General features: G+C 40.1%; 1 protein-coding gene and 1 pseudogene across 1 annotated transcript; one reads left to right on the top strand and one right to left on the bottom strand.

The window, feature by feature from the left end:
- Positions 1–79: 79 nt before the first annotated feature.
- On the bottom strand, positions 80–24,124 carry PP2D1 (protein phosphatase 2C like domain containing 1). Its single transcript, XM_055286249.2, has 3 exons — positions 23,884–24,124; positions 15,871–16,937; positions 80–1,014 (listed from the first exon to the last, which is right to left on the bottom strand). The coding sequence occupies exons 1-3, from the start codon at positions 23,904–23,906 to the stop codon at positions 209–211; spliced, it is 1,896 nt and encodes a 631-aa protein (XP_055142224.2). The 5' UTR covers positions 23,907–24,124; the 3' UTR covers positions 80–208.
- On the top strand, positions 11,654–11,785 carry LOC129461083 (uncharacterized; annotated as a pseudogene).
- Positions 24,125–25,919: the final 1,795 nt, after the last annotated feature.

Below are 25,919 nucleotides of genomic sequence, written 5' to 3'. Positions count from 1 at the left end.
TGGTTTTTCTCTTTTTTTTTTTTTTTGGCATAAAACAGTGAATGTATATAAATGACATTATATGACCTAGTATCCGCTTTTATATTTTCTTTACTATGTTCATAAAATTATTTGCATGGTATTGATGAATCATCCTAACATCTGGATCATTGAAGAATCGCTTTATGGTATTATATTTTGATGCTCTGGATAATTGGAACTTTATTTTTTATGTCAGAAGGTGATACTCACTTCCATTGAGAAATATTACCATAACCGTAATGTTGTCTCTGGAGCCAGCCAGTAAAGCAGCATTTACAAGTTCACGGCTAACATACTCAGCTGCACCTTCATAGAAACTCTTAGTGTCTGATTCTTTTTCATTTGTTGCCACACCATTTACACTAGTTGGTCTGTCAGTTACTTTTTCACTGCAAGGTTTACGATGAGTCGTTTCTGGTGGAAATGTTTCTACATTCTCAGCGTTGTAAATGCAGTATTTAGAATAGTTTGAATTGGATAAATTTTCTTTGGAATTTGTAGTTGACACACATACTTCAGATACAGATTTATACTGAAACAATACATGGATATTACTCTGTGATTTAGGAAGGTTTGGTTCACTGGTTGAAAAAATCAGAGGCCCTTTGGATGGTGGAGATTTGTTAGGTATGATAGAACAGTATGTTTCTTTATACATGTGAAATGTTGTTATTGCCAGGGCAGTGACTTCCTCTTTATCCAAAACTTCCCAAAGTCCATTAGTAGCTAAAATAAGGAATTGACATAGGTCATCTATAGGGACAGAAATAGTTTGTGGTGCTGGGATAATGGATTTTTTCAGCTTGAGATTTCCATGAAATCCAAGTCCTCGTGTAGTTTTTACTTGCCCTTCTACAAGCCCATATGGTTCATTTGAACTAATGACTGCTCCATTCTGAAGTATTCTTCTTCTTTCATTTGCGTTTCGTGTAGTATGTTCTTTGGTTAGGCAAAAACCTTTCCCATTTCTGCATAAGACTGCTTGCACATTACCTAAAAGATTATTTTTTAAAAGAAGAAATTTTTATCCTAGAGATAACCAATTGTATCAAAATCTGCTAACTTTAGTAAATTCTGTGTTTCAATGCAACAGAAAGCAGGCTATGTAAAAGTACTGTTTAAATATGTGTAATATATTACTACTGAATGATTTACAGTAAATACAGATTTCAAACAGGTCAATTTATCCCTCATTGTTAAGCAGCTTTTAGTGTTTAAAACTATTACATTTAGTATTAACATTACAGATAATGCAAAGTAACTTCTAAATTTTTAAATGAAATGACTTAATATTGCTCATATTGGAGAGTCATGAGTTGAACTTTTTTATAACCAACATATATTCCATCTAGCAGATTTTTAAATGTTTTAAGATAAATGCTTTTTCAATTTAAAACACAAACTTTGATTTTTTAAAAAAAACAGAATGACAGTTGTGTAACCAGTACAAGTTAAAACTTGAATGTACTTAGGTCATGGGTGATGAAAAAATTAGAATGTCACTATTATTGTTAGTCTTAACTAGGTTGCTATAATGTGTAGATTTTAAAAATTAGGTCAGTCAGCCAGGTGTGGTGGCTCAAGCCTTTAATCTCAGCACTTTGGGAGGCCGAGGTGGGCAGATCACCTGAGGTCAGGAGTTCAAGACCAGCCTGACCAAAATGGAGAAACCCCATCTCTACTAAAAATACAAAAATTTAGCCAGACGTGGTGGCACGTGCCTGTAATCCCAGCTACTCGGGAGGCTGAGGCAGGAGAATTGCCTGAACCCGGGAGGTGGAGGTTGTGGTGAGCTGAGATGACGCCATTGCACTCCAGCCTGGGCAACAAGAGCAAAAATCTGCCTCAAAAAAAAAAAAAAACACAAAAAAATCAGTCGTTCCTGTGAAGAAATACGTTATTAATGTATTATATGAATAATAGGCAGCCAACGTGAAACCCTTTGGTTGGAAACTGAAATCTTAAAAGTTGGTTGTAGTTTGTTCGTGGTTCAAATGAATCCATGATGGTGTGCTTCATTGAAATCTTACAGTTTAAACATGATCTGAACAGACTGGAAGGTGGTTATATATTACTGTAATTTTTTTTGGTGTATTTTTTAAGAACCACTGAATTTTTTTAGTTTGTTAGGAAAAATTGATTTTTCTCAAGTTTTTAGGAATATAATTACATATTTTTAAAATTACCTATAATTACATATTGTTTTTCTTGATATTAAATCATTTGTGATTTATAGAAAGTTATTAAACTGTTCTGAGATGGGATTAATGATATTTGAATATTATAACATCTTTGAGATTTAAAATTCCTGGAATAGGATGCCAAATTTACATAGAATATTCTGGTTTTAAATATGATACTGTACCTGGGATCATTTAGTTGCTTGCAGGAGGAGTTCAATTCTAGGCCCACAGTTTTTTAGGTATTTAGGCTTAGAAGGTTGAGGTCCAAGGCCAGGTATGGTGGCTTACACCTGTAATCACCACTCTTTGGGAGGCTGAGGCAGGCAAATCACTTGAAGCCAGAAATTTGAGACCAGCTGGGGCAATATGGCAAAGCCCCATCTCTACTAAAAACACAAAAAAATTAGCCGGGCATTGTTGTGGGAAGTCAGGGACCCTGAACCGGAGGGACCAGCTGAAGCCATGGCAGAAGAACTTAAATTGTGAAAATTTCATGGACATATATTAGTTCCCCAAGTGAATACTTTTATAATTTCTTACGCGTGTCTTTACTGCAGTCTCTGAACATAAATTGTGAAGATTTCATGGACATTTATCACTTCCCCAGTCAATACTCTTATAATTTCCTATGCTTGTCTTTAATTTCTTAATCCCGTCATCTTCATAAGCTGAGGATGTATGTCACCTCAGGACCCTGTGATGATTGCATTAACTGTACAAATTGTTCATAAAGCATGTGTGTTTAAACAATATGATATCTGGGCATCTTGAAAAAGAACAGGATAACAGCGATGTTCAGGGAACAAGGGAGATAACCATCAGGTATCACTGCCTGAGAGCTGGGTGGAACAGAGCCATATTTCTGTTCTTACAAAAGCAAATAGGAGAAATACCGCTGAATTCTTTTTCTCAGCAAGGAACAGCCCTGAGAAAGAGAATGCATTCCTAGGGGGAGGTCTCTGAAATGGCTGCTCTGGGAATGTCTCTTATACGATTGCACATAAGGGATGAAATAAGCCCTGGTCTCCTGTAGCACCCCCAGGCCTTTTAGGACGAGGAAATTCCCGCCTAGTAAATTTTAGTCAGACCGGTTGTCTGCTCTCAAACCCTGTCTCCTGATAAGATGTTATCAATGACAATGCATGCCCGAAACTTCATTAGCAATTTTAATTTCACCCAGGTCCTGCAATGTCACTCTGCCCCAATTTGCCTTGTGATATTTTATTGCCTTGTGAAGCATGTGATCTCTGTGACCCACACCCTATTCGTACACTCCTGCCCCTTTGAAAATCACTAATAAAAACTTGCTGGTTTTGCAGCTTGGGGGACATCACAGAACTTGCTGGTGTATGATGTCTCCCCTGGACACCCAGCTTTAAAATTTCTCTCTTTTGTACTCTTTTCCTTTATTTCTGAGACTGACTGACACTTAGGGAAATAGAAAAGAACCTACGTGAAATATTGGGGATGGTTCCCCCGATAGGGCATGGTGGCACATGCACGCCTGTAATTCCAGTTACTCGGGAGGCTGAGGCACAAGAACCGCCTCTACACAGGAGGTGGAGGTTGCAGTAAGCCGAAGTCATGCCACTACACTCCAGCCTGGGTGACAGAGCAAGACTCTCAAAAAAAAAAAGAAAAAAGGGTGAGGTCCATGCAACTAGTATAGTAGTATAGTTGGAAAGCCTAAATTGGTGGCCAGTGTGGTGGCTCATGCCTGTAATTCCAGCACTCTGGGAGGCTGAGGCAGGAGGATCACTTGAGGCCAGGAGTTCGAGACCAGACTGGCCAACGTGGCAAAACTCTGTCTCTACTAAATACAAAAATTAGCCGGGCGTGGTGGTGCACGCCTGTAGTCCCAGCTACTCAGGAGGCTGAGGCACAAGAATTGCTTGAACCCGGGAGGCGGAGGTTGCAGTAAGTCGAGATCGCACCACTGCACTTCAGCCTGTGTGACAGAGTGAGACTCTCTCACAAAAAGCCTAAATTGGTAAAGCATTAGTGTCAGATAATAGACATAAACTGTTGTCTCATTTATGTAATAGGAATTTTTAATAGCTGAGCTACTGGATTGGGACTAAAAGATGATGTTTGTGAAAAATATTTTGGAAACTTTACATACATAGTAGTTCTAAAGGCTATATGGCCCCTCATTTCTTTATAGTTTGGTTATGAATATTGTGTATTAACTTGTCTTACTGTTGATTATTCGACTTAGATTTTGCAGAACATAAGTCAGTAAAATCTTGACGTTTGCTGGATTATAAATTATTACTGAATCAGCAAGACAACATGAAGTGGCACTTATGTGCCAACTGAGTAAATGGAATTGTTAGTACATATGTTTCAGTACCTCTTAAATTCAAAAAATTTTTACGTGCGTACATACATATGGATTGTGTGGCCATAGCTCTGAAAACAAAAGGGACATAGTTTGGCTCAGAATAGTCAAATCCATTGACTTTGTAAATGTTTATTTGCATGTGGCAAGTCAAAGGCCATTTAGCAAAAAGAAAAAGCATTATTTTCCTAGTATGTGATTTGAAAAGAATTTAATAGAAATATGTACTTACAATGGAAGGATGGTAAACAGGTTATTTTTATTTTAGTTACCTCTGTAGAGAGCTTGACAAGTGTAGTGTTATGCACTATTTGCCTTTTTTTTTTTTTTTCCTGTGCTACAGAGTGGGACATACCATGTTGGCCCATTTTATTACTTGTGAACATCCTTGGGATTCAGCACAATAAAATATTCTAGGAGAAAGGACATTAAATCCTGGTTGCAGTTCTTCCCTACCTGTTAAAAAGGGAGATAATGTGAGACAGGTTTTCACTCTGTCACCCTGGCTGGAGTGCAGTGGCATGATCATGGCTTACTGCAGCCTTGACCTCCCTGGGCTCAGGTGATCCTCCCACCTCAGCCTCCCGAGAACTGGGACTAAAGGCATGTTCCACCACACCTGGCTAATTTCTGCATTTTTTCCATAGAGACAGGCTTTCGCTATGTTGCCCAGGCTGGTCTCAAACTCCTGGGCTCTAGCGATCCTCCCGCCTCGGTTTCCCAAAATGCTGGGATTACAGGTGCCGGTCACTGCACCCAGCAGCACATTCTTTACCTGTGTGAATGGTGCATGAAGGAAAGAAAAAGTGAAGCAGAAGAAGTGGCCAGCGTTTCTTAACTATTTGTGTATATAACCCAGGAAGTAGAGGTTAAGTAAGATTCATCAGGAAGACTACTAATGGAATGAACTAAAAAATTAGATGTGCAGAGTCAATAGTTTCCTTTTGTAACAATGAGTGGCATATGCTATCAGCTACAAACAGGGTGTTTGAAGTCAAGTGCTGTATTAAACTGAAGGCTTGAACAGGATAATGAACAAAAGGTTTCCATGAAGATGGGAAAATAGAGGAAGGATTTTTTTTTTTTTTTTTTTTTTTTTTTTTTTTTGAGAAGGAGTCTCGATCTACTTGCAGTGGCACGATCTCGGCTCACTGCAAGTAGAGGAAGATTATTAAATATCACTGTTATGTCCACATAGTCCAGAGAAGTGGAGAGGAAACAGCCTTCAATAGTTTAAGAGAAAGGTCAATTTGGCTTTTAAAAAAGTATCTTGGTAACATCTGTTTGGAGGAAATGCGAACAGCTAACCATGCAATGAACTGTGTTGAAGACCACTACACAATTTTAATCTAAGCATAAATGAATTCCTAGACAAAGGTAACAGCTTTCAGTATTTGGAGAGATTGCACTCTTCAGAAAATGTTATCAGAACAAAAATGGAACAGGATTACTGGAAGAGCAACGTGTTCAGGAACAATAATCTTGGGGATTAAAAAGAGCTGCTTTGAGATGATGCTCAAGCCTTTTTAAAGCGGCATAGTCAGGTAAAGTGTTTCTTAATGCAGAGGGTAATGATGTGGCTGCCTCCTGCAATTAGTGGGTTATCACCAACTTTTGTGAAAAGGAAAAGTCCAGTAAACTTACAGAGTGAACTCTGGAATCCCAACCAGGGAATTCTAGAGCTGAGTAGGCAATATCAACATTTTTCTCAGATAAAGCCAGAAAGGTGACTTAGTGTTGATTAGAACAAGAGAGTTTAAAGAAAGAATGAGAGAAAAGGAAAAGAAACTCTATGTGGTGGTCAGAAAAAGACATACCTATATACGTGATGGGTGAAGCAGGAAAAATAAAAACACACCTAGGATGCACAACGTTGCCTGGGGTAATAAGGACAGTTTGGTGTAGAAAAACAGTATGGGGAGTGGAAGGATTTAGGAGCCTGACAGGCAGACTTTAACCCCAAACTTTTGTCTGTGTGGCCTTCATTAGGTCACTATTTCACTAAGTAACAGGTTTTCACCTGCGGTGTTATTTGTCAAAGTTATTCTGAGACTCAATAAGCTAATTTAAGAGGTAGACACTTAGAGGTTATATAGTGTTCCAAGAAGAGAAAAGCAGGTAGGCTATTCAAAAGAAATTGAGGGGAAATGACAAATGTTTCATTTCAGACCCATTTATAAAAGAATTATAAGAAAACATGAAGTAGAATTACAGGCTTAAGACAGTAAGCAGTGGTAACTTGGAACTTGGGAAAAATTGAAATTGTTACTGGGGAAAGGAAAAATTACAATTATAAAGGAGCATAAGTAAATTAGAATTGCATGTAAATAAGGTTAGGGGAAACAGTCTATATCCAGTTTTTCTTCAGTGCTTTAGTTTCAGCAAAAGAGGCTGAATTTGTTTAATTTTATGCATGGACAGCAGCTTTGTGACTTCCTAAGAATGGTTAGCATAAGACCCTTACTCATGTTGAACTAGCTTTCATTGGATGTTCAAAATGTCCTTCTGTTTTATAGATGTATGATCATGAAACTCATGTCCATTGTTCATTGCTCACCATTGTACTCCTAAAGCCTAACTATATTACGCACAAGTCTCAACTATGTGTGAAATATTTGTTGAATGTGTTCTCAGAATCAGGTTTGTAAACGTGAGAGTTCCTCAGCACCACCGTCAAAAAAAATGGAGAGGGGGAAGGGAAGGTCTGTAAAATGTCAGTGTTAAGAATTTGGCTTTTTCCCTGCACAAAATTGAAGGAGATTCTGGAGTTGAATTAAACTTTAGGGGAAAACGGTAGGGGTGGGGATAATTTTAAAAACAACTTATTAAACTAGTCCAAATGAACACATTTTCACACCCATGGAAACAATCACATCTAGAGAAGAAAGACAACTGAGGTCTGCAAATACAGCATTAGTGATGAATGAAGACAGAAAGTTCCACATAAAAATGAAGACATCCTAAAAACAGGAGAAAGCTAGTACTGTTCATTTGAAATAACCAGACTTCAAGCCTGAAAGATTGGAGTCCTGGCTCACTCACTGGTTATATAACTTCGTATAATGCTTTGATGAGCTTTAGTCTTCTGATATATTAAAAATGTGATTATCCTTTCCTCACAGATTTTGAAGATTAGATGAAAGGAGTGACATGGCAATCTTGAGAAGTGGGTTTCAGGTGGCCACCAATTTAAAAATTGTGATAGCCAGCTGTGGTGGCGCAGGCTGAAGGCCTAGCTACTTGGGAGGCTGAGGTGGGAGGACTGCTTGAGGCTAGGGGTTCCAGGGTGTGGTATCCTCTGAGTGAGCCTAAGAATAACCACTGCGCTCCTGACTACATAGCAAAACGTCATCTCAAAAGAAAAAGGAAAAGAATAATAGAGAAATAGTGGGTAAAGTTGTGAAATGGTAAAGTTGTGCCTGCTCTCTGAATCTACTGTGAACTTATGAGACAGAAAGCTAGGACACTAGAAACAAAAGTAGTTTACAGGGCCTCATTAAAAAGAATTATTAACAAATGTACAATCTAGACATAAAGATATTGGAATAACAGATACACTAAAGCACTCAAATATTAAAAAGAGCAGTAATGAGGCAGTCTGGGTCTTAGATTGACCCTTCCACTGAGAACAAGTAAATATCCTGGATAATATAGCAGAAAGTGCAAAATACTCAAGATGAATAATGACTAAATTCAGGTATATTAAGAGCAGAAACCAGCTTTTACCTGAGACCATGTATTGAGCCAAATCCACATTAAATTTTCACAAAGTGGCCAGGTGCAGTGGCTCATACCTATAATCCCAGCACTTTGGGAGGCCAAAGCAGGTGGATCACTTAAGGTCGGGAGTTTGAGACCAGCCTGGCCAACATGGTGAAACCCCGTCTTTACATAAAACAAAATTAGCTGGGCATGGTGGCACATGCCTGTAATCTTAACTCCTTGGGAGGCTGAGGCAGGAGAATCACTTGGACCCTGAATCCGGGAGGTGGAGGTTGCAGTGAGTAAAGATTGAGCCACTCTACTCCAGTGTGGATAACAGAGCAAGACTGTTTGTTTGTTTCCCTGGACAAAGTCTCGTTGAGACAGAGTCTCGTTCTGTCACCCAGACTGGAGTGCAGTGGCGCGATCTCAGCTCACTGCAACTCTACCTCCTGGATTCAAGCAATTCTCTGCCTCAGCCTCCCAAGCAGCTGGGATTACAGGTGCCCACCACCACACCCCGCCAATTTTTGTATTTTTTAGTAGAGATTGGGTTTCACCGTGTTGGCCTCCTGACCTTGTGATCCACCCACCTCGGCCTCCCAAAGTGCTGGGATTACAGGAGTGAGCCACTGCACCAGGCCCAATTCTGTCTTAAAAAAAAAATCACAGGTTTATGAAACAGGAGAGAAAACCTAGGGCTTGTCCAAGATGGGGAAGACTAAATGGCTCACCACAACAAAGCTAGGACCCCAAAGGACGATGGCCTCACCGAAACAGTGAGCCAAAAATAAACCTATGCCTGTTGCCACCACACAGACTACAGAAAAAATGACTATTTCAAATTATGCCAAAGAGAGAAAGAGGGAAGAAAGGAAGCTACAAAGAACTTGGAACTGGCTTAACATTGTAGCTCACATCTGTAATCCTGTGAGGAAAGGATAATCACATGTTTAATACATTAGAAGATTAAAGCTCATCAAAGCATCAGAGCACTTTGGGAGGCTAAATGGGAGGATCACTTGAGTCCAAGAGTTCGAGACCAGCCTGGGCAACATAACAATACCCAATCTCTGCAAAACAGAATGTGAAACCACCAAACTTCATGTATTTGTAGTCTGAAAGCCTCAAATGGATCACTTAGTACATATTGATAGTGTCAACAGGCAGGAGCAAATGCAATACTCTGGATGACACATCTCTCAAATAATTCCCCTAACCATACATTATATGGAATTTCTTATCTTTCTGGTCAAGATACAATAACAGTGACTGGATTTACACTTTCATCTGTTTTGAAGAGACAGAGCCAAGAGTCCAGGGAAACCAGTGCAGCTAGAGCTTGCCGAGGACAGAATACCAGAGAGAAAAGAGAGGAACAGAGAATTCCAGATATCTTTCAAGAGTCTTTCTCAAGTGAGTCTTTCTCAAGTGTTTAGATGGGTACTGGTGAATACGTGTGTGTGAGGAAACTCCGCAACATTGGGAAAAGAAACATTTGAAAAGGATTAGAGGGAGCATTGCTGAGGACTCATAGGGCTGGAGATAATTCCTGTTCCAATCAGCCAGACTGAAAAGATATTAATTCGTGAATCATTAGGTAGCATGCTTAGGAATGTTTTGCCTCAGTAGTAGAGAATAATTAGACCAAACTCAACACTGCCCTGGACTTGCCTGATAAATTACAAAAACAGGATCTAAAAGGATCAAACTATTTCCAAGTAATTTCATCCCAAAACAAAGCTGAAGACCATATATCCAAAAACACACATTTACTCCTAACACCCACAACCTGTCAATGTGTTCTTATTGGCAAAAAAAAAAAAAAAAAAAAAAAGTTTTTGCGGTTGTAGTTAAGGATCTCAAAATGATACCATTCTGGATTATCCAGGCGGGCCCAAATTCCAATGAGAAATGTCTTTATAAGAGATACACAGAGTAGAGACACATGAGCGGAACAGTAAAATGCCATGTGAAAATCAAGGCAGAGACTGGAATTATGCAGCTGTGGGTGAGGGAATGCCTGGAGCCAACATAAGCTGGAAGACCCAAGGAAGGATTCTACCCTAGAAGAGGCATGGCCCTGTGAACACCTTGACTTCAGGCATCTGGCCTCCCAAAGCATGGGAGAATAAATGTTTGCCGTTTTAAGCCACCAAGTTCGTCGTAATTTGTTACAGCAGCCTTATGAAACTAGTACACGAGGCACGCAAATAAGAAGGAAAATAACACCCATGATAAGTGAAAAGTCAATCAATTGAAACCAACTCCAAAATGGCACAGATGTTGCAATTAGCAGGCATGGATATAAGTTATTATAACTGTATGCCATTTGTTCAAAAGTTAGAGAAATATATGATTTTTTAAAAGTAGTATCTTTTCATACCACAGTGGAATAGAACTAGTAATCAATAGCAAGAGGAACACTGGAAATTGTACAAATACGTGGAAATTAAACAACATGCTCCTCAACAATCATAGGGTCAGTGAAGAAATTAAAAAGGAAATCGAAAACTTCTTGAAACAAATGGAAATCAAAATATAACATACCAAAACCTATGGGATGCAGCAAAAGTGATACTAACAGGGAAATTTATAGTAATAAACTCCAAATAAACAACGTAACAATGCACTGCAAGAACCTAGGAAAGCCAGGACAAACCAAACTCCAAATTAATAGAAGGAAAAAAAATAAAGATCAGAGCAGAATTAACCAAGATAGACACTAAAAAATACACATAGGATCAATAAAACAAAAGGTTGTTTTTATGAAAAGATTTTAAAAGTCAATAAACCATTAGCTAGCCTAAAAAAGAAAAAAGACAGAAAATCCCTAAAAAATCAGAAATGAAAAAGGAGACATTACAACAGATGCCACTGAAAAACAAAAATCATTAGAGACTATCTGAACAACTATACCCTAACAAATTAGAAAACCTAGAAGAAATGGATAAACACGTGGACACACACAACCCTACCAAGATTGAACCAGGAGGAAATAGAAAACCTTAACAGACCAATAACAAGTAGCAGGATGGAGTCAGTAATAAAAAGTCCCCCAAATGAAAAGCCCGGGACCAGATAGCTTCACTGCTGAATTCTACCAAACTTATAAAAAAGAATTAACACCAATTCTTCTCAAACTGTTTCAGAAAATTGAAGAGGAAGGAATTCTTTTCAACTCATTCCATGAGCCCAGCATTACCTGGATACCAAAATCAGAAAAGACAAAACAAAGAAGAAAACTATAGGCCAATATCCCTGAAGATTGTAGACGTGAAAATCCTCAACAAAATACTAGCAAGCTGAATCAAACAACATATTTTTTTTTAAAAAAAGCACCACGATCAAGTGGGATTTATTCCAGGGATGCAAGGATGGTTCACACAGAAATCAATAAATGTGAAGCTTTGTGCAGAGGCAATATCATAGCCAGTGAGGTTTAGCCACGTTGTGATTATTGCTAATTGAAAACTTTTCCCCATATCTCACCGTGACGACTTGTAATAGAGTCAGCATTAAAAATAAAATAAATATGACACATTACCAACAGAATGAAGGAGAAATACCATATGATTATCTCAATAGATGGCCAAAAAAATTTTTTGATAAATTTAACAGCTCTTCATGATAAAACTTCTCAACAAATTAGGCACAGAAGAAACATATCTCAACATAAGAAAGGCCCTGCTATGGTATGTATTTTTGTTGCCTCCAAACATCATGTTGAAATTTTATCAACAATGTTGGAGATGGGTTCTGATAGATGTTTGAGTCATGTGGAGCAGATCCCATTACTGAGTATGATAAATAGCCCACCGTGACGACTTGTAATAGAGTCAGCATTAAAAATAAAATAAATATGACACATTGCCAACAGAATGAAGGAGAAATACCATACGACTATCTCAATAAATGCCCCAAAAATTTTTTTGAAAAAATTCAACATCTCTTCATGATAAAACTTCTCAACAAATTAGGCACAGAAGAAACATATCTCAACATAATAAAGGCCCTGCTATGGTATGTATTTTTGTTCTCCCCAAACATCATGTTGAAATTTTATCAACAATGTTAGAGATGGGGTCTGATAGATATTTGAGTCATGGGGAGCAGATCCCACTACTGAGTATGCAGCCAATGGATATCAAGGAGGTAACTGCACCCCCACGTTTTATGCAGCACTATTCACAATAGTAAAGATACAGGGTCAACTTAATGTCCATCAGTAGATGAATGGATAAAGAAAATGTAGTATATGTACACAACGGAATACTATTAAGCCATGAAAAAGAAGAAAGTTTTGTCATTTGTAGCCACATGGATGGAACTGAGGACATTATGTTAAGTGAAATAAGCCAGACCAGAAAGACAAACATTGCATGTTCTCTCTCATATGTGGATCCTAAAAATTGTCGATCTCAATGAGGTAAAGCAGAATGGTGGTTACCAAAGATTGGGAAATGTTGCGGATGGGGCAGGAGGAGATAAAGTAAGTTGGTTAATAAGTACAAACAGGCTGGGCACAGTGGCTCACCCCTGTAATCCCAGCACTTTTGGGAGGCTGAGGTGGGCAGATCACAAGGTCAGGAGTTTGAGACCAGGCTGACCAACATGTTGAAACCCTGTCTCTACTAAAAATACAAAAATTAGGCCGGGCGCGTGGCTCACGTCTGTAATACTAGCACTTTGCAAGGCAGAGGAGGGTGGGTCACCTGAGGTCAGGAGTTCAAGACCAGCCTGGCCAACATGGTGAAACCCTGTCTCTACTAAAAATACAAAAATTAGCCAGCCGTGGTGGCATGCACCTGTAATCTCAGCTACTCAGAAGGCTGAGGCAGGAGAATGGCTTAAACCCTGGAGGTTGTAGTGAGACGAGATTGCGCCACTGCACTCCAGCCTAGGCAACAGAGTGAGACTCTGTCTCAAAAAAAAATAAAAGGTACAAACATACAGTTAGAGACAAGGAATAAGTTCTAGTGTTTGATAGCACATTAGGGTGACTATAGTTAACAATAATTCACTGTATATCTTAAAATAGCTAGAAGAGTTGAAGTGTTCCCAACACAAAGAAATAATACACATTTCAGGTGATATCTTAAATACTCTGATTTGATCATTACATATTATATGCATATATCAAAATACCACATGTACCCCATAAATATTTACAGTTATTATGTATCAATAAAATAGATGAACACTTTTTTAAAAATGTGAGTTTGGCAGTACCTTTTTCTATGTGCACAAATTCAACATGTATTCAATGGCTTCATTATTGAACTCATATTTCATTATAAGGTAATAATTTTTTTTAAATTCTAGAGTTAATGATGACATTGATATGTTATGAATTTTAAACAAGGAAACCTAATTCCCTTGCTATAATTAATTCTGTTCTATAAAATACAAAATAATTTTTGAAAAATTTGTGTAAAATTTTTTTCTTACGGCTGAAAGTCATTTAAAGGTCTTTCTTACAGAAGTACTTTTGTAGCTAAATCATGACCTCAGGTTCTCTCTTTTACAATTTGAATTTTTTTCACCCATGTGTCTTTCTATTAAAATGCAGCATGGCTAGATGCAAACAGTTTAGCACCATTGTATAGGCCTGGAAATTAAATCCAACTGTTTGACCTGGAGATTAGAACCAACCAATCAGCAGTGTGTCTAGACTTTTTTTTTTTTTTTTGAGACGGAGTCCTGCTCTGTTACCAGGCTGGAGTGCAGTGGCGTCATCTCAGCTCACTGCAACCTCTGCCTCCTGGGTTCACACCATTCTCCTGCCACAGCCTCCTGAGTAGCTGGGATTACAGGCATGCACCACTACTCCCAGCTAATTTTTGTATTTTTAGTAGAGACAGGGTTTCACCATGTTGGCCAGGATGGTCTCGATCTCCTGACCTCGTGATCCATCTGCCTTGGCCTCCCAAAGTGCTGGTTACAGGCGTCAGCCACCGCGCCCAGCCATTTTTTTATTTTTTATTTTTTTGGAGATGGAGTCTCGCTTTGTCGCCCAGTCTGGAGTGCAGTGGTGTGATCTCAGCTCACTGCAACTTCCACCTCTCAGGCTCAAGCAATTCTCCTGCCTCAGCCTCCGGAGTAGCTGGGATTACAGGCGCCTGCCACGCCTGGCTAATTTTTTTTTGTTTTTTGTATTTTTGGTAGACACGGGGTTTCACTATGTTAGCCAGGCTGGTCTTAATCTCCTGACCTGAGGTGATCCACCGACCTCGGCCTCCCAAAGTGCTGGAATTACAGGCATGAGCCACCACCCCCAGCCATGTCTAGACATTTAATGACAGTATCCACTTATTGAATACGTCATAATTTGTCATATTAATTTTACAAAGACTCTTATAATTAATGATATCTTCTATAGGGGTCCCAATTCCAAGGATATGGGTCAGTTCACAGATTGGCCTTAAATCTGTAACGATTATGTCTATGAACTATTTGAAACCTCAGCACAGAGCCTGAGAAATGACAAAGACTGTGAGGCAGTGGACATGCACTTAGCTTTCTTGGTATTGTTTAGTCTGGAGTCCTTGACATTTTAGGCTCAGAACCAGGCTGGATCAGAAACAGGCTGACTTTCTGGCACCTTGACATTCGTTGTAGCATTCTTTGGGATTATCTGGCCTTGCAACACTGTCTCTGCCACAAAGTCCCACTTGCTGAGGCCCAGCCTCCTCAGGCTTTGGAAACAATCCGCTTAAGAGGTAACCTGATATGGTAGGACTGATTTCCACTCCAATTCCTATTACTTCTGAGACCTTGAACAAATTATCTCACATTTTTTAGCTTTAATTTCTCATCTGAAACATTGGGTTAACAATACTTAGATATCACTAGATATCAAAGTTATTGTAAGACTAGATGGGGAAATTACTCTGTATTCAATATTCAGTAAGTGGACACTATCATTAATGATAATTCTATCTATGAAAAGCGTAGTAGAACTGTAGTTAAGTATCTCGTGGAACTCAGTGTGGAACTCATGTCAATTTTGCTAAAAAGTTTTATCTCTGAGCTTTCCATTTTGGCAAATTCCTAAACTTCCTGAAATAACTTTTATACAATACAGGTAACTTCTTAAAGGAGAGAATACATGCTCATAAAACTGAGGCATGAACTGTTATTCTCTCTGAGATGAAATAGACGCTACTTGGCCAGTGAGCATGAGAATGACCTATTGCAAATACAGTTATCAGAGTAACTGACCAATTTAAACAACTACACTAACAATGAGCAAACAACTTTCCATTTTTCTGAAAAAAGGAAGTGTACAAAATGTTTTTAATTTTGTTCAGATTTAGGCATATGTAGTACCTTCGCTTTTCACCCTTATCAACAACTCTATTGCTACCCCTTTGGGAAAATTTAACATATTTGTCACATTATATCATATCTGTGGCTCTTTAAAAAATAATTACAATTATTTTTGTGCCTGCAATCTGCATTTAAATTGTGGTTATTTGTTGTTTCTTATATTGATCAATGCAGTTTCTAGGTACTAAGTCACTAAATAATAGACCACAAAAAATTCTGGAAGCGTGAGGAGTTTTGCTGCGAGGAACCAAAAACATAAAGGTGTTAATTGGTGCTATTCAATGTACATACCAGTGTTTGCAACATGTAATATTCCAGAAATTATTTTTGGCATCTCCTGGGAAGGGGAGCTCTCTGCCAGCCCATCACGGTTATTTTTTCTTTTCCAGTTCTTATGAGCATAAGGACTTTTAGGTTTGCCTTCCAATATACAAGTAACCGCAGAGCAGCCACTCCATTGAACCCTGGACACTTCTTTTCTTCCAAGACGTAAAAGCCTATCCATTCTCCAAAATGCTTTTGCAAAGGCTTTGTGTATGTCCTCATACTCACACCTCACTGCTTCTGTTTTGTTTATGGCAGAAAAGAGGTCTTCTATTGCTGTGTATTCTTCTCTAAACACAGTGTAAAAGGAATTGATTATTTGTTGCTCATCAGTTGTCATTTGGTAAGAAGGATCAAATTTGGAAAGCTGATGGAGAAGTAAAACTGGGAGTTCCACTGATGTCAACTCTGCCGCTGAGGCACCATGATGTCCATCGAACAAACCAAAAAAACACACATTAGGTTTATTACCAAAATTACTCACTACAGTGAATTTATCATTCATGTCAGCTTTCCATGTAGAATTCCTGTCTTCACAAATGCCCACTCCTTTAATTAATAGATGACATATTTTTTGAGAATATAAGACACTCCTGTCAATGTTATCAAAAATCTTATAGTATGCTGGTATTTGTTTTTTCCAAAGCAGCTCAAAAGCATTATTAATGCTCTGTAGGGTTTTTTCAGTGAACATAAAAGATGACAATAGTTTAGAAATCATGAACTGTCTCTGAACAGCAATCACGGAGGGCTGTGGTTTCTTTCCACCCATCCACTGGAAACCCAGCGTGGCCAGAGCTACATGTTGCTTCTTATGGAGAAAAATACCAGTTAGGTCAATTTCGTGCTTGCATACGCAACAGGGTAACGTGGTCCTTTGCTCGTAGACCTTCTCCTCTTCATGGCGTTTGGTGTGTCTCACTGGTCTTGACTTTTTCTTTCTAAAACGTTTTCTTTGGGGTAAAAGTAGAATATCCTCATCTGAATCAAATGTTGATGTTTTCATATTCCATTCTCTTGATTTCCAAAACACTCTGCAAACAGGATGAAAGATATTCACATGCCAGGACGATGCAGTGAAAATCCTTTCAAGTAGGCTATTATCATTGCAATTTGATTTGGCTCCTCACAATCTTATATAAGCCTAGGATTAAATATTCTGAGTCATATTCCACAAAAAAACATGTAAGTACTCAATTAATTGGTGATTGACCTGTGTCTGCCTGAAATAAATTAGGCAAAAATTCCAAAAAGTCAGCTAGACATCTAAGCAAATGCTCAGAGAGATCAGCACAGTATTTTACCTTAGACATGTGAAAGTATATATTTGAGACCTGAGATTCTGATTTCTAATATGGACATAGAGTCATGTATTGCATAATGATGTTTCAGGCAATGATGGACCATATGCAATGGTGGTACCAAAAGATTATAATGGAGCCAAAAAATTCCTATTGCCTAGTGACATCATTGTTGTTTCAATGTCATAAAATGCGACATGTCACGTATATTTTTGTGGTGATGCTGGTGTCAACAAACCTACTGTGCTGCCAGTCAAATGAAAGTATAGCAAACGCAAGGCCAGGCACGGTGACTCACGCCTGTAATCCCAACACTTTGGGAGGCCGAAGTGGGCGGATCACTTGAGGTCAGGAGTTCAAGACCAGCCTGGCCAACATGGTGAAACCCCGTCTCTACTAAAAATACAAAAATTAGGCCAGGCGCGGTGGCTCACACCTGTAATCCCAGCAGTTTAGGAGGCCGAGGTGGGCGCATCATGGGGTCAGGAGTTCAAGACCAACCTGGCCAACATGGTGAAACCCCGTCTCTACTAAAAATACAAAAAATTAGCTGGGCATGGTGGCGGGTGCCTGTAGTCCCAGTTACTCAGGAAGCTGAGGCAGGAGAATTGCTTGAACCTGGGAGGCGGAGGTTGCGGTGAGCTGAGATGGTGCCACTGCACTCCAGCCTGGGTGACAGAGGAAGACTCCATCTCAAAAAGAAAAAAAAAGTATAGCAAATACAAGTATGTACAGAACGTAATACCTGATAATGATAAATTACTATGTGGCTGGCTTATGTGTCTATGATAGTACAATTTTTATTGTTATTTTAGAGTGAACTCCTTATATTAAAAAAAAATTAACTGTAAAACATCCTCAGACAGGCCCTCCAGGAGGTATTCCAGAAGAAGACATTGTTAACATGGATGACAACTACGTGTTATGGCTCCTGAAGACCTTCCAGTGGGACAAGATGTGGAGGTGAAAGACAGTCATAATCCCAACTCTGTGTATGTAGGAAAAGGTGTGTATTTTAGTTTTTTTTTTTTTTAAAAAAAGGCTAAAAAGTTTTAAAATTTAAAAATAATTTTAAATTTTTTAATAAAAATAAAATTTAGCTGGGCGCGATGGCTGACACCTGTAATCCCAACACTTTGGGAGGCCGAGGCGGGCGAATCACCTGAGGTCAGGAGTTCAAGAACAGCCTGGCCAACATGGTGAAACCCCATTTCTACTAAAAATACAAAAAATTAGCTGAGCCTGGTGGCTTATGCCTATAATCCCAGCTACTTGGGAGGCTGAGGCAGGAGAATTGCTTGAACCCAGGAGGCAGGAGGCAGAGGCTGCAGTGAGCAGAAATCGCACCACTGCACTCCAGCCTTGGTGACAGAGTGAGACTCCATCTCAAAAGATAAATAAATAAATAATTTAAAATTTTAGTTAAAATTTTAATCAAAAAATTGAAAACAGAAAAAAGCCCCTAGAATAAGGATATGAAGCAAGTACTTTTTGTACAGTTGTACAATGTGTTTGTCTTTTAAGCCAAATGTTACAAAAGAATCAAAAAGTTCTAAAAATTTAAACGTTTACAAAGTAAAAAGTCACTGTAAGCTAAGATCAATTTATTATTGAAGAAAAAATATTGTTTATAAGTGTAGTGTAACCTAAGTGTACAGGGTTTATAACATCTGCAGTAGTGTGCAATAATGTGCTAGACCTTCACAATCACCACTCACTCATTGACACCCAGAGGGACTTCCAGTCCTGCAAGCTTTATTCATGGTAAGTGCCCTATTTTAAAATGTTGCATTTTTTATTCTTTGTACAATGTCTTATTGTACCTCTTCTGTGTTTAGGTACACAAATACTTTCCATGTGCTACAACTGCCTACGGTATTCACTACAGTAACACACTGTACAGGTTTGTAGCCCAGCAGCAATAGGCTATAGCATATAGTCTAGGTGTTAGTAGCCTGCACCATCTAGGTTTGTGTAAGTACAGTCTGTGACGTCCACACAACAATGACATTGCCTAACGATGCACTTCTCAGAAAGTATCCCCATCGTTAAATGATGCATGATTGTAATTACTTTTGTACTGCATTTCGTCTGCCTTAAAACACTTGTGTTCTAATTAGAGGGTTCACAAGAAAATGAATGGATTATGCCAAAACCCAGCAGAATAAGAAAAAGAATTGATAGTAAGGACAGAATTTTTAAAAAAACTACTACGAAGAGGTACGGGGCGAGGATAGGAAAGAAAAGATGTAGAGCTGTATGATACATTTCTGGAAAGCAGGCATCGTTTTATACCCCCTCCTATCAGAAACATCTAGGACTGTACTCAACACCTGGGGCCATTTTTACCCATTTCATGCACAATTTCTAGGGCATGAGATATTTCCAAGGGCCTATGAAAAGTTAGAGACCAGAAAAAAAAATACTTTGGTTACAAAATATTTTAAAACTTGATAAAAATCAAAGTTAGCTGGGTGCAGTGGCTCATACCTGTAATCCCAGCACTTTGGGAGGCCATGGCAGGGAGATCACTTGAGGTCAGGAGTTTGAGACCAGCCTGGGCAACATAGTGAGGCCTCATCTCTATTAACAATTAAAAAAAAAAGTCAGGTGTGATGGTATGCATGCCTGTAGTCTGAGCTACTCAGGAGGCTGAGGTGGGAGGATTGCTTGGGCCTGGGAGGTGGAAGCTGCAGTGAGCCATGATTGCGCCACCACACTCCAGCCTAGGCTACAGATCGAGACCCTGTCTCAAAAATAAATAAATAAAGTAACTTTATATATATATATATATATATATTTTTTTTTTTTTTCTTTTTTCTTTTTTTTGAGACGGAGTTTCACTCTTGTTGCCCAGCCTGGAGTACAATGGCGCAATCTCGGCTCACCGCAACCTCCACCTCCTGGGTTCAAGTGTTTCTCCTGCCTCAGCCTACCAAGTAGCTGGGATTACGGGCATGCACCACCACACCTGGCTAATTTTGTAATTTTAGTAGAGACAGGGTTTCTCCCTGTTGGTCAGGCTCGTCTTGAACTCCCGACCTCAGGTGACCCACCTGCCTCAGCCTCCCAAAGTGCTGGGATTACAGGCATTAGCCATTGTGCCCAGCCATAAATATTTATGAAATGTGACATTACAAATACTAGTCAACTTCAACTCAATTCATATATAAATTGTATTTGAGATGGGTACATTTTAATGTGTCAGAGTAATGAGGGATGGAGCCTACGACACTAAGAATACTTGGAGCCTCTAAGTACTTAAAACATCTCAGAAACAGATATTCAACAACCAAATATGTATTGATATTCTATAGATTGTTGGTAGTTAGATAAGAAATTAACCCATTTAATTAAAATGACAATATGATAATAATAATAATGAAATATATTTTATTATAAAAGGTATACATCATCATGTTCTTAAGTTCAATGCAGAAGGATACAAAGTAGAAAACAAAAGAATGTTTCTGTCTTCCCACCCTACTTGAACCAGGGAGGTGGAGGTTGGGTGAGCTGAGATCAAGCCATTGTACTCCAGCCTGGGCAACAAACCCCAGCCCCAATAGTAATTATCTTATCTATCTTTCCAAATATAAATTTGAATATAAGATCTTTTCTGGCCCTGCGCAGTGGCTCACTCATAATCCCAGCACTTTGGGAGGCCGAGGCAGGTGGATCACTTGAGGTCAGGAGTTCGGGACTAGCCCAGCCAACATGGTGAAACCCTGTCTCTACTAATAGTACCCCAAAAATTAGATGGGCCTGATGGCACGCCTGTAATCTCAGCTGCTCGGGAGGCTGAGGCAGGAGAATCGTGTGAACCCGGGAAGTGGAGGTTGCAGTGAGCCAAGATCAAGCCACTGCACTCCAGCCTGGGCGACAGAGAAAGACACTGTTTCAAAAACAAAAACAAACAAATAAATATATTTTCTGAAGGCAAGTAGGGAACCATTTTGCATACCACCCTAAAATCTGATGTTTTCAGTAAATACTAGGTCATGGACAGGAAGTTTGAATATGGAAAAGCAAAACAATATACATCGTCCCTAGGTATCTGTGGGGGATTGGTTCCAAGACCACCCTCTCCACTCATGGATACAAAAATCTAAGGATGCTTGGGTCCCTGATATAAATGGCGTAGTGTTTGCATCTTCCTTGTATGTTGCCTCACTCCGTCACCCAGGAGTGCAGTGGCCTAGAACTCCTGGGCTCAAGCCATCCTCCCACCTCTGCCTCCATAGTAGCTGTAACTATAGGCGTGCACCACCACGCCCGGCTAATTTTTGTATTTTTAGTAGAGATGGGTATTCGCCATGTCGGCCAAGCTGGTCTCGAACTCCTGGCCTCATGTGATCCACCCGCCCTGCCTTAGCCTCCCAAAGCGCTAGGATTACAGGTGTGAGCTACTGCATCGGCCCTCCCATATAGTTGTTTATTTATTTATTTGAGACGGAGTCTTGCTCTGTCGCCCAGGCTGGAGTGCAGTGGTGCAATCTGGGCTCACTGCAACTTCTGCCTCCTGGGTTCAAGCAATTCTCTCGCCTCAGCCTCCCAAGTAGCTGGGACTACAGGTGCCTGCCACCATGCTTAGCTGATTTTTGTATTTTCAGTAGAGACGGGGTTTCACCATGTTGGCCAGGCTGGTCTTGAACTCTGAACTCAAGTGATCTACCCACCTCAGCCACCCAAAGTGCTGATTTACAGGTGTGAGCCACTACACCCAGCCTATGTTATTTAATTTTATCACAATTTTTGCTGGAGTATTTTAATGCCAATCTCCAAATCATATCAACTCATCCATAAATACTTCAGTCTCAACAGTCTAATCCAATCACTTCTTCAATACCTACAATAGGCCAGGCGCAGTGGCTCACGCTGTTATTCTAGCACTTTGGGAGGCCGAGGCGGGCGGATCACCTGAGGTCGGGAGTTCAAGACTAGCCTGACTGACATAGAGAAACCCCGTCTCTACTTAAAAAATACAAAATTAGCCGGGCATGGTGGTGCATGACTGTAATCCCAGCTACTGGGGAGGCTGAGGCAGGAGAATCGCTTGAACCCAAGGGCAGAGGTTGTGGTGAGCCAAGATCACGCATTGCACTCCAGCCTGGGCAACAAGAGCAAAACTCCGTCTCAAAATAAATAAATAAATAAATAAAAATTTAAAATACCTACAATAGGCCAGCTACTGTGCAAGGTGCTGAGATGCACAGATGGATGAGGATGCACCCTGCCCTTGAAGCTATGAGGGGAAAAGTTTGCAGTGCTGTCCATATGCTCATCCAGGTCATTAATAACAGAATGAAACAGGTCAGGTGGAGTCAAGGACAAAGCCCCATTATTGTACCCAACTGGAAACCTAGCCCTTCACCTGGCTAGGAATGGTGTAACAAGACCTAAGAAAATGACCTAGGAAAACTCACAGCTGAGACATACTAGCAAGGGGTCCAAGGCATATCCAAGAGAATGATCAGTTAGCTGGCAGAGGGAGCAAGAGGACCCAGCAAAAGAAATGGACAGGTAAGCAGAGAAGTAGGGGAAGAAACTGGATCTGTCAAGGCCTTTGAGTGCTTTTGGCCAAAATATATAAAAATATTTTAATTGCTATTTTTTGGTAATATTCATATAAAGGATGCAGTTTTATGGGCCTTGATGGACTATTGGGACAATATATAAGGCACTGCAATACTGTGTTTTGATCTGAAGTCAATTACTTATATCAGAACTTCATTTTTCCATATGCTGGGGACAGCCATAATACAGCTCTATCCCACATGGGCCATTCTTAGAATGTATTGCATCATTCATATGTTCGTTCATTCATAATAACAAATTAAATAGGCAGGGCACGGTGGCTCATACCTATAATCCCAGCACTTTGGGAGGCTGAAGCGGGCCTATCACTTGAGGTCAGGAATTCAAGACCAGCCTGGCCAACATAGTGAAACCCTGTCTCTACTAAAAATACAAAAATTAGCTGGGCATAGTGGCAGTCGTCTGCAATCCCAGCTACTGGGGAGGCTGAGGTGCGAGAATCACTTGAACCCTGGAGGCGGAGTTTGCAGTGAGCCGAGATCGCGCCATTGCACTCCAGCCTGGACAACAGAACGAGACTCTGTCTCAAAAAATAAATGAATAAAATAAGTTAATTAATTAATTAACTGTAAAGACATCAGAATAAGAGTATAGAGAGGAATGGAATTCCTCTTTTGTATAAGGTAGAGGGATATATCACTCTTCAAAGTACACAGTTTAATAGGAAGCCAAGGTTTCATCTGATAATTAAGAAAGTGGAGGAGGCAGGGCGCGGTGGCTCACGCTTGTAATCCCAGCACTTTGGGATGCCGAGGCGGGCGGATCACGAGGTCAGGAGATTGAGACCATGGTGAAACCCTGTCTCTACTAAAAATACAAAAAAATTAGCCGGGCGTGGTGGCGGGCGCCTGTAGTCCCAGCTACTCGGAGAGGCTGAGGCAGGAGAATGGCGTGAACCCAGGAGGCAGAGCTTGCAGTGAGCCGAGATGGCGCCACTGCACTCCAGCCTGGGCAACAGAGCGAGACTCCGTCTCAAAAAAAAAAAAAAAAAAAAAAAAAAGAAAGTAGAGGAAAAAAATACTGTAGATATAATTATTCATTGGCTATATTTATTATCCAAAAAAGATTTAAGAAAGTTTACCTTAAAGCATTATTGGTGTTCATGTTCCTTTGGAATTACCTTTCTTTGCCCTCCCTTTATCCCCTTCCCCTGGCCTCTATTTCTCCAACTTGAGTAGTGATGGTGATGGTGGAAGTAGAGGTGAACGTGATGGCCGTGGCAGAAGTAGTGGCGATAGTGATGATAGTGGTGGTGGGCATTCCCCTGACTTGGTAGAGCTCCCTGTGTGGAATGTTCACTACATCACCTGGAACCTCAGTCAGAACTCACTTTATGATTCAGAAGGACTGTAAAGCAATAACATCACAAGTTGTATGAAGTAAACTTTGGAATGTCTGAAAGAAGGAGCATTTGTTAAATATACTCTCTTACTTACTCTTCCTTTCTCCGCCGTCGTGGTGTGTGCTTGACTCTGCTTCTCGCCATGTCTTCTCACAAAACTTTCAGGATTAAGCATTTCTTGGCCAAGAAACAAAAGCAAAATCGTCCCATTCCCCAGTGGATTTGATTGAAAACTGGTAATAAAATCAGTAGAACTTCAAAAGAAGACATTGGAGAAGAAGCAAGCCGGGTCTATAAGGAATTCCTCATGAGATGGCACACATATTTATGTTGTGTGAAGGTCACGACCACCTTACCATATCAAGCTGAAAATGTTACCACTATCTGGACAGTTGGACATGTTTTATTGGGACTAGATTTTTTCTCTCTGTGTGTGCTATGAAGGCACTGGTTGGCTGGATTCAGTAATAAATATGTGAGGTCTTTCGTTTCTCTCTCTGCATATATATATATACATATATATATCGCCAGTATACATGTATATATATATGTATTACTGCTGGACGCAGGGGCTCATGTCTGTAATCCCAGCACGTTGGGAGGCCAAGACAAGAGGATTGCTCGAGGCCTGGATTTCAAGACCAGCCTAGGCAGCATATCGAGACTCCGTCGCTACAAAAAAAAAAAAAAGAAAGGAAAGAAAAATTAGCTGGGCATTGTGGCACACACCTGTAGTCCTAGCTACTCAGAAGACTGAGGCAGGAGAGTCACATGAGCCCAGGAGTTTGAGGCAGTCAGCTGCAGTCAACTATGATTGTGCCATTCCACTCCAGCCTGGGTGACAGAGCGAGACCCTGTCTTTAAAATAAATAAATAAACTGTCTTATCCCTATGTAGTAGAAACGAAAATGTAAAAGGAGTGACTATCAATTGTTTTTATAAGTTGTGGCACTTTCAAATAGCCATTTTAGGAGACTATCCTTACTGTACAGATGGGATGTCTGCCCACCCAGTGTTCCAGCACCTCAGGCCATCTCTCTAGGACACCTCCTCTATCTGCTCTGTAGAGCCTGCCCACCCCATCTTGCTGTCTCAAGTAACGGCCTGAGAGTCGTAGATCTTGACTGGACTGCCTTTTACAATTATTTCCCCTGCCTTGACTCCTGACTAATATCTTTAGTTCCTAAATCTTTAATCCACAGCCGCATGCCACTCCCTCACCCCAAGGCTGAGTTAGAACAAGAGTCCTAGAGCAGGTTGCCTGAATGCTGAAGAAGTTTGGACAAGCCCAACTGTCAACTAGGTATCTCCCTGAAGAGGTATCAAAGTCAACATGTTCAAAATGGAACTCACTAACCTTCCCTCCAGACTCTTCTTTGATCATCAACTTAGTTTAACTGGAACGTCTCAGAGAATCCCTTTTCCTGTGTGGTTCCAGGTTAAATTTGGCCAAGAAGAGAATCTTAATATTTAAAACTTAGGGGTTTATATTGGAATGCTATCATCATCCAATGAGTTCACCCACAGATGCTGAAGTGCCTAGCAGGTTTCTGCTTGTCCTTTGTTCCCCACTACTCTGCCTCCAGCTTTTCCTCCAGCTCCAGGTCTTGCTGACTAATAGCAGCCCCAGGCCTATTAGCTGGGACCTGTCTTTGGGCTCACAGAAGCAAACATTTCCTCTAGCCTTCCCCATCAGCTTCTCCTTCATGGTCCAACTTGGGCATCTGGATGTCCCTGGCTTCTCAGACTGACTGGTTGGGGGCTTCCCTGATGCC

Source organism: Symphalangus syndactylus, chromosome 1, assembly GCF_028878055.3.
Source record: "Symphalangus syndactylus isolate Jambi chromosome 1, NHGRI_mSymSyn1-v2.1_pri, whole genome shotgun sequence".
Taxonomy (NCBI): domain Eukaryota; kingdom Metazoa; phylum Chordata; class Mammalia; order Primates; family Hylobatidae; genus Symphalangus; species Symphalangus syndactylus.
This window is presented reverse-complemented; position numbering and strand designations above follow the sequence as displayed.

Excerpts from the sequence above, each read along its gene's own strand:
- PP2D1 (XM_055286249.2), bottom strand. The coding sequence starts at position 23,906 with ATGAACACCAATAATGCTTTAAG. Across the intron at positions 16,938-23,883 it reads AACACCAATAATGCTTTAAG|AGTGTTTTGGAAATCAAGAG; the intron begins GTAAACTTTCTT and ends TCCTGTTTGCAG. Across the intron at positions 1,015-15,870 it reads ATTACATGTTGCAAACACTG|GTAATGTGCAAGCAGTCTTA; the intron begins GTATGTACATTG and ends ATAATCTTTTAG.